Source organism: Globicephala melas, chromosome 1 (genome assembly GCF_963455315.2).
Source record: "Globicephala melas chromosome 1, mGloMel1.2, whole genome shotgun sequence".
In the NCBI taxonomy this organism is placed as follows: domain Eukaryota; kingdom Metazoa; phylum Chordata; class Mammalia; order Artiodactyla; family Delphinidae; genus Globicephala; species Globicephala melas.
The window spans coordinates 71,272,541-71,280,718 of NC_083314.1; the positions used below are offsets into that span (position 1 = coordinate 71,272,541).

Genomic DNA, 8,178 nt, shown 5'->3' on the forward strand with positions numbered 1-8,178 from the left:
CAACCCAAATAAAAGATTTCCTAATGGTCTAATTTCAGGCATCAGAGAACTGAATCAAATGATGAAAATATCGTGAGGCATATTTTTTGAGTGGGGCCTTTATGAGCCCTTCCAACTTTGAAAGAGTTAAATCTGGTTCGATGAAAGAACAACAGCTGTACCTAAAGTCAACCAGTCAATCTGAAGAAAGGCTAATATTCAATACAATTTTGTTAGAAGCTCGAAATTGCCTGTTACTATTTATATTACAATTTCCTAGTGTCTGTGAAATTCTAATTGGAGAATTCACACAGGACCCAGCCAGGATTGAACCATGGATTTTAAAGACACAAATAACCTAAAATGGTCACCTCTCCCTGCAGAACAATGGGTTAGAGGATCCAGAAACAGACCCAAATATATTAGGGAACACAATAAAGGTGGCAATTCAAATCAGTAGGGAAAAGATGGCTTATTCAATAAATGATGCCAAGGCAACTAGTTAGGTATCTGGAGATTGACTTCAGTTTAGTCACCAAAATAAATTCCAACAGAATAAAAATTTATATATAAAAACTGAAACCAGGGGTGAATTATTTTTTAAATATTGGAATTTACAAAAAGCCTTCAAAGTATAAGATCCAGAAGTACAGAAAAAAAGGGTGATAAGTTTGACTACATAAATTTAAATGACAAACTGGGGGAAAATGTTTGCAACATAACTGACAAAAGGGCTGATTTCCTTAATACATAAAGTTCAAATAGATTAATAAAAGTGATCAACAGCTCAATAACAAATGGCAAAAAACATGAAAGGCTATTTTCAGGGGGAAAAAAAAGAAAGAAAACATAAAGAAAAAACCTTGTAATTAAAGAAAGTTTAAAACAAGGATACACCATGTTTCACCTACAGCTTAAGAAGCAATACAGTGTAATGGTTAAAACTGATCACTCAAAAAAAAAAAAAAAAAAAAACTGATCACTCTAGAGTCAGAATACTTGGGATTAAATCCTGGTTCTACTCCTTACTGTGCATGCCCCAGTTTCCTAGGCTGGGGTTCTTGTGAGAATCAAATGAGAAAATATAATAAAAAGCAATTAGGACTGCGCCTGGCATAAAGTAACTACATTAGTTTTTATTATTAGATTGACAAAAACAGGAAAAACATTGGTAAGGGAGTGGAGAACTAAGCACTCTCATACACCGTTTGCAGATGTATAAACTGGTACAATGTCTTTGAGTGGCAATTTGACATTGTCTACTAATGTTCTAAATTCATAAACCCTTTGACTTTACACTTCACTTTTAGAAATTTATCCTACTAATCACATATGTTCCTAAAGATATATACACATATTTCTCTCTATATATCTTTATATTCATAAAGATATATATGTAGATATAGATTTTCATTGCAGCAATGTATGTAACAGCAAAAGTCTGGAAATAACCTCAATGGTCATCCAAATGAGACTAAATAAATACATGATGGTACACCCTAAAATGAAATAATATACTATCATGAAAAAAAAAATCCCCAAGACAGTCAAAAAAGCAAATCACAAAACAGTGTGAACGGCTTGCTCCCATTAATCTTAGAATGTATAGAGTATTTCTGGAAGGAGACACAAGAAAATAATAAGAGTAGTTGCCTCTGAGGAGCAAGACTGGGAGTTGAAGTCAAATGGAGATTTGCTTTTCAGTAAATACCTTTCCGTAAACGTGAAATTTTTTTCCCGTGTACACTTTTTTCAATTAAACAAAAACTAATTAAAAAAAATAAAATTGAAGCCATCATATAACATTACATCTCTATCAGAAAAGCGTACCAGCTAAAGACAGAAGTTCCAAGAGATATGATGCTTGCTTAAATATCACTGTGGCTTTAGGAACCAAAATGTTATCACTCTAGAGACTGATGAGAACCACAGGGACTAAGCACATGAGTCCCCTTTCCAGACCTCACATAAGCACATCTGTTAACTGCCAGAGTCTGTAAAACAAGAGCTGGTTTTTACCTCTATCTCTAGAAGTGTAGGAGTGTTCTTGTACTTGGTGTGTTGGCTGGGATGAGGACTTTGGAAGAAGGAAGGGAGAAGGGATTGACAATCATCCATTAAAATGCTCTCCTGGTTCTCAATGATCTATTTCTTTGGACAACTTATTTCTTAGTTTTTTCCTTTCATTTTAATGCCTTATGTATAAACTTTATAATTCAGAAAACACAATTCCACTTTCTCCCTAACAACCCAGTAGATGGTTCTGATAATATCATTTTAGATTAGTCTCAGAGAGGTTTCCTAGTCCAACAAATATTAGGTTTGTGTCATAGCACCACCACTTAATTTTCTAAATCTGATGTTTTCCACACTACAGCTTTCTTTCATCATCCCTGCTCAATCTCCTGGCACCAGCTCCTGATTCCACCTCATCCCAGCCAACATCAAGCACCTTAGGCTCTGTGATTCTAGAGAGTGATGGAAGAGACAGGAGTCATTTAAGGACTAAGGATATGTTTTTCTTTCTGGGGACAAATCTGAATCAGCTGCTTTTAAAAACATCATTCCTGGATTTCCCTAGTGGCGCAGTGGTTAAGAATCCGCCTGCCAATGCAGGGGGCACGGGTTCGAGCCCTGGTTCTGGGAAGATCCCACATGCCACAGAGCAAGTAAGCCCGTGCGCCACAACTACTGAGCCTGTGCTCTAAGAGAGCCCGTGAGCCACAACTACTAAATCCCACACGCCTAGAGCCCATGCTCTGCAACAAGAGAAGCCATCACAGTGAGAAGCCCGCACACCACAACGAAGAGTAAGCCCCCGCTCGCCGCAACTAGAGAAAGCCCGCACACAGCAACAAAGACCCAACGTAGCCAAAAATAAATAAATAAATTTATTTTTAAAATAAATAAATAAATAAATAAAAACATCATTCCTTTGTTATTCTGAGAAAATGAAGTAGTGGACCCCGTAAACAGGGTCTTGGCAGTACTGAGTACCTACCATGGTATGACATTATCTAGATACTTTATTCACCTCACCTCATTTACCCTGTAGTTGTTCTATTATTTCCACAATACAAATGACTATAGAAATTCAGTGAAGGGACATCAGTTATTTAATGCCATACAGCTATGTTCCTGTGTTTAGTAAGGACTCAAACCCCAGTGTCTGGCTCTAAAGTCTATGATACATTACACCACACTGCCCAATGAACACAGCTCTTGGGGCTCCATGGTTTGTTATGGTGGTTAAAGACCCCAGTCAAAGACAACCTGGAAGTTCTTAAGCAGGGGAAGTTATGCTAGAAAAAAGTCTGGGCCACTATTCAACCAATTTTCTCACATTTATTTACTCTGTCCCTCACATCTCTAAAATGAAAATGAACCTAAGTTTCAAGGGGAAAGATCGGGGGCACTGTCAGCCAAGAAAGTGATTAACAAGAAGGAAAAGGCAGCCCCTGCTAATTGGGAGGTAGTCGAGAAGGTCTGCCTTCTTGCAGTTGCCAGGCAACACAGGTAAACAGAGGAAGTGGCAGGATCATGGCCACTAACTACAGCGCCAACCAAGTAAGTACTCTTTTCCATTTCTTTCTTTAACGTTAAATTTTGCCTTCCAGATTCCACCTTTGGTCTGACCCCTCCCGTAGGATTCTGATGACTGAATATATAGCTGAGAGTGGGTTGAGACAATATTTTTTTACCTCCTCAGCTCCTCAGGGGAGGGAGGGCCCAAGGACAAGAAATAGGTATCTCTGGGTTAAGTCTGTAGGCCCTAACCCAGAGGTCAGCAAACTTTTTCTGAAAAGGGCCAGAGAGTAAATATTTTAGGCTTTGTGAGTCGAGTGACAAAATCAGAGATATTATATAGGTATGAGAGAAAACACTTTTCCATAAAATTTTGACAAAATTCAAAATACAATAACTGAGTGCAATTTTTTGTAATGTTAATGAAAAGCATGAAATTCTTATAGGATGAGAAAATATTTCGGTTAATTGGGGTACAAAGTTAGTGTTCCCCTTTATCAAATCAAGTGCAAATGTTCATCTATAAAAACAATTCTTAGCTTTCTCAGGCCATCCCAAAACAGACAGGAGGATGGATTTGGCCCAGGCCAGAGTTTGCTGACCGCTGGTCTAGACCAGCACTACAATAAAAAGATAATGTGAGTCACAAATGTAACTTTAAATTTTCTAGTAGCTACGTGAAAAAAATTAAAAAGAAATAAAGTAAATTTTAATAATTTAGCCCCAAATATTATTTCCAACACTTAATCAATATTTTAAGTTATAATCAGATGTTTCATTCGTTTTTGTACTAAGTCTTCAAAATCCATTGTATTTTATATAGTTGACCCTTGAACAAGGCAGGGATTAGGGTACAGATTCCCACACAGTTGAAAATCTACATATAACTTTAGATTCGGCCCTCCATAACCAGGGTTCCACATCCACAGATTCAACCAACTATTGATCATGTAGTACTGTAAAACATATTTATTGAAAAGTACATATTTATTTATTGTAAGTTAACGTGCACAGTTCAAACCCATGTTGTTCAAGGGTCAACTGTACTTACAAAGCACCTCAATTTGGACTAGTCACATTTCCAACGCTCAACAGCCACATGTGGCTAGTGGCTCCATGTTGGACAGCACACAGATGAAACAAATCACATCCTCTCTAAAGCAAGTTAAAGCTTACTTAGCATGGTTGTTCACGCTTTTGGTCTTCAAATCTGAAGAACTGTGCCTAGCTATCATTTCCTGGGCTTGGGGCCTTTGAGTCTCATAGGGCTTCTCATCTTTTTCTCCACAGTATGAAAAAGCTTTCTCACCCAAGTATCTGCAGAACTGGTCTCTCGCCAAGCCAACAAAAGAGGTATTCCACATTCAGCACACCACAATGCCAGTTTCTGGTTCTTTATGTCACACTCTATGTAATTCACTGGTACCTAACTTCTTTCAGCCTTCTTGGAATTCCCATATCCTCCTCTCCCTCAATCCTTAATTAAAGCCCTTCAGATACTTTCTTCCACTTTTCCACTCCATGTTCACAAGCACTTCTGTCCCCACCTCTACCCCAGAGGATTTCTTCCCATGAAGGCTACACTCAGATTATCGCCAATGATCGTGGCCATCTGTTGCCTTCAGTGCCCCGTTCCAAGGTGAGATACTCATCTCCATTCTCATCTTGAAAGGTAAAGAACTGAGGCACAGAACTGCAGTAAGGGGGCAGGGAGACTTGCAATCTCCTGCAGCTACTATTTGGAAAATTAAGGTGCAATCTAATTCACATTGTAACACGAGTGCCCCCAAACTTCCAGCCAGCTTATCCAACAGAACAGGGTCGTGTTTAACACCCAGAATTCCTTAAGCGGATGAATCATCTGTATAAAATGAACACCTTCAGGTGATAACATTTATGCAGTGGGTACGCTGCCAAACTTAACCTAAGGATGTGGAATTTAAGCCAGCAGAGACAAGCGGATGAAAAAATTAGGGTAGCCTAAATGAGAGAGGGGGAAAAGGAAGAGTGGGGAAATTATGCTTTCATTCTTGTTTCATGACGATGCATTCCCAAAGGTAAAGGATGGAAATAAGACAAACAGCCCACCAATAGGTCAGTTACTGGGAGTGAGAAGCCCTGTTGAGGAATCCCATTTTTCCTTTTAGGCAAGTCCTTGGGGTTCCTTCATGGGCACCTGGCAAATGCCTCTGAAGATACCCCCTGCTCGGGTGACCCTGACCTCCCGTACAGCTGCTGGTGCTGCCTCCCTTACCAAATGGATACAGAAATATCCTGATTTACTCAAGGCCTCCAATGGGCTACATCCTGAAATCTTAGGCAAGGTATCTGTTCCTCCCATCTAACCTCAGTCCTGTTGTCTTCACTTCTTTTCAACCTCAAAAATGCCTAATGTTATACTACCACAATCCCAGCAGGGGGAACCTCTAACCAATTCTGTCTTACCCTATCCAGTCCTTAAACAACCTCTGAGGCCTGAAGGGATAAGCTAAGGGCATCTTATCCACACCCTCCCATTCACACCCCGTCCACACAGTACAGCATGAGCTGATCTCAAGGGGAAGTTAACAGTATCAAATTTAACTCTTCTTATTTGAAACCTGACCTTTTGTTCATGGAATGGGGAGAAAGGGATCTAGAATTCTGAGATGGATTGGGAATGATCTAGGCCTAACCTGAAACATAACTGTCTCTTCTACTCCACCCCTGACAGCCCCATGATCCAGACAGTCAGAAGAAACCTGGGGAGTCTATCACAAAGACTGTACGGCAAGCAGCACCAAGTGCAACCATAATCCCAAGCTCCCCAGCATCAAATCTCAATTCCCCAGATCAGCTCCAAAGGTCACACCCCTCTGAAGGTCACACTCCAGGTCCCCAAAGCCCACCCAACTCTCCAAAGAGTCCACCTGGAAGCCCATGTATGCTAGAACACTGTGCAGGTCCTAATTTAGCTGAGGTCCAGAAATGCAAACCTGGAACTCCATAAGGGACTAAGGGACCACACTGAGAAAACCTGTCTAGAGATTGAGTGATGTAAGCAAGACCTCCCAGTCAGGGAAATTATGGATGGGAATAAAGGCAAATTTGGAAAATAAACATTGTTTGTTGACTCTTTAACTGATTTGGATTTTTCCCTCCTGCTATGTCTGCCTCTTTTAACCCATAACTAGGAGAAGGGTTGGAGGAAATAGAGCAGGGAAAAGAACATGACAGTGGCTTGGGGGTAGAACACATTTTTACAAGGATTGAGTCATTTCCAGAAATGACCAGGAAGAAGTTGGTCTGAATCACAGCAAAAGAAACCTCAAATAACCAGTCTGTCACCCCTACTCGCTCACTTTTCATCCTGAGCATGAACTACAACTTCAAAGTCAGAAGTACAATCATTTAGAGTAGAGTGTGTGTATGTGCATTTGGAGAAGGTGGGGAAGAGAAGGTACAGGAAGCCAGAGTAGAAGACACAATCCTTGTCTAACACTTCATTATCTGATGACAGAACACACAGGGAAAACAAATTAGAAAGAGTTATAAAAGCAAAACTCAAGCAAAAATACAAATACAATTTGAAAACTGAAGATAAAGAAGTGATTAGAAGACAGAGAAGAGAAATAAAGGGAGACAACAAGTAGAAATTTAGGACAGAATAACATACATGATGACCACACTGCCACTCCCCTCACCCCAATCACCTGAATGATAAGAAGCCACCAAAAAAGTCCCTTATCTATTTCCCAGCCTCCAATTTCTGTTTATCATTATCCCTATTCTGCATCTTCCTGGCACTGGCTGTTAAATTTAATGCCCTTGCCAAACCTTTCCCAGTTCCATTGCCCAATTGTTCCCTCATGAACACGTATGCCTAACTCCAAGGACAAGTACAGAGGACATATGTATACGCTGGAGGAAGGCTACAAAGACTTCCCAGGGCCAGTGTAGCAAAAAGGGAGAAGTGATCATCACTTAAAGCCAAAGACTACTTGGGAGCTGGGATGAAGACTGTTGAGGCAACTAAGTAAGGTCTTCCTCTCTAACTGACACCAATTACAGCCACTGTTACTTCTCTCCAACCCACAGCTTTAACTGGTTGGCTAAAAACTCAGAGTGACAGATAAGATAGACCTGTCACCCCAGAGTTTCCAAAGGCTATCAAAACAGCACTCCTGTCAAGGCAGTTAGGGACCCAAAAGCCTGGCCTACATGGATTATAAAAAGTAGCAAGTTTTCTCACTAAACTATAAATGTTTGCCAGGTTTCCAACAATCTCTCCTTTCTTACCTCTACTCTCCTTTCTCCCCAAATGGACATACTTAGTTCATATTCATAGTCCCTTGGCTGTCCCCTCCATTGTTCCACTGGATCATAATTTGCTGAACTGTACCTTAAGGCTTATAATAATCAGTTCTCAGTGGGATTTTGGAGCCTGTAATAAACAAAAAGCTCAACTTCCTCTCTTTTGCTCCTTCCTTCTCTGAGGTTTCGGCAAGATGTTAGATCCATGGCTACTTGCATTTGATTCCCTGAAAATTTTTCCAGTGGTCACTTGTAGGACAAACTGTTTCCCTCCTGAGAAAGGTCAGATTGGGGGATGTAATCGCCTGAGACCAGAGGGAGGGGGAGGAATTGGCTCCTCCCCAACCACCACTGTCTTGGTTTCTCAAGATATCAAGGAGA

At 40.3% G+C, this 8,178-nt stretch overlaps 1 protein-coding gene across 1 annotated transcript in view; it reads left to right on the forward strand.

Annotated features, from left to right (window-relative positions):
* The window catches only part of CFAP126 (cilia and flagella associated protein 126), a 28,040-nt gene extending 21,509 nt beyond the window's left edge, over window positions 1-6,531 (forward strand). The window contains exons 4-7 of the mRNA XM_030842016.3: window positions 4,790-4,857; window positions 5,063-5,143; window positions 5,652-5,828; window positions 6,218-6,531. Of these exons, the coding sequence (XP_030697876.1) occupies window positions 4,790-4,857; window positions 5,063-5,143; window positions 5,652-5,828; window positions 6,218-6,493 (602 nt within the window). The 3' untranslated portion in view covers window positions 6,494-6,531. The remainder of the gene's footprint in view (window positions 1-4,789; window positions 4,858-5,062; window positions 5,144-5,651; window positions 5,829-6,217) is intronic.
* The last annotated feature ends 1,647 nt before the right edge of the window (window positions 6,532-8,178 follow it).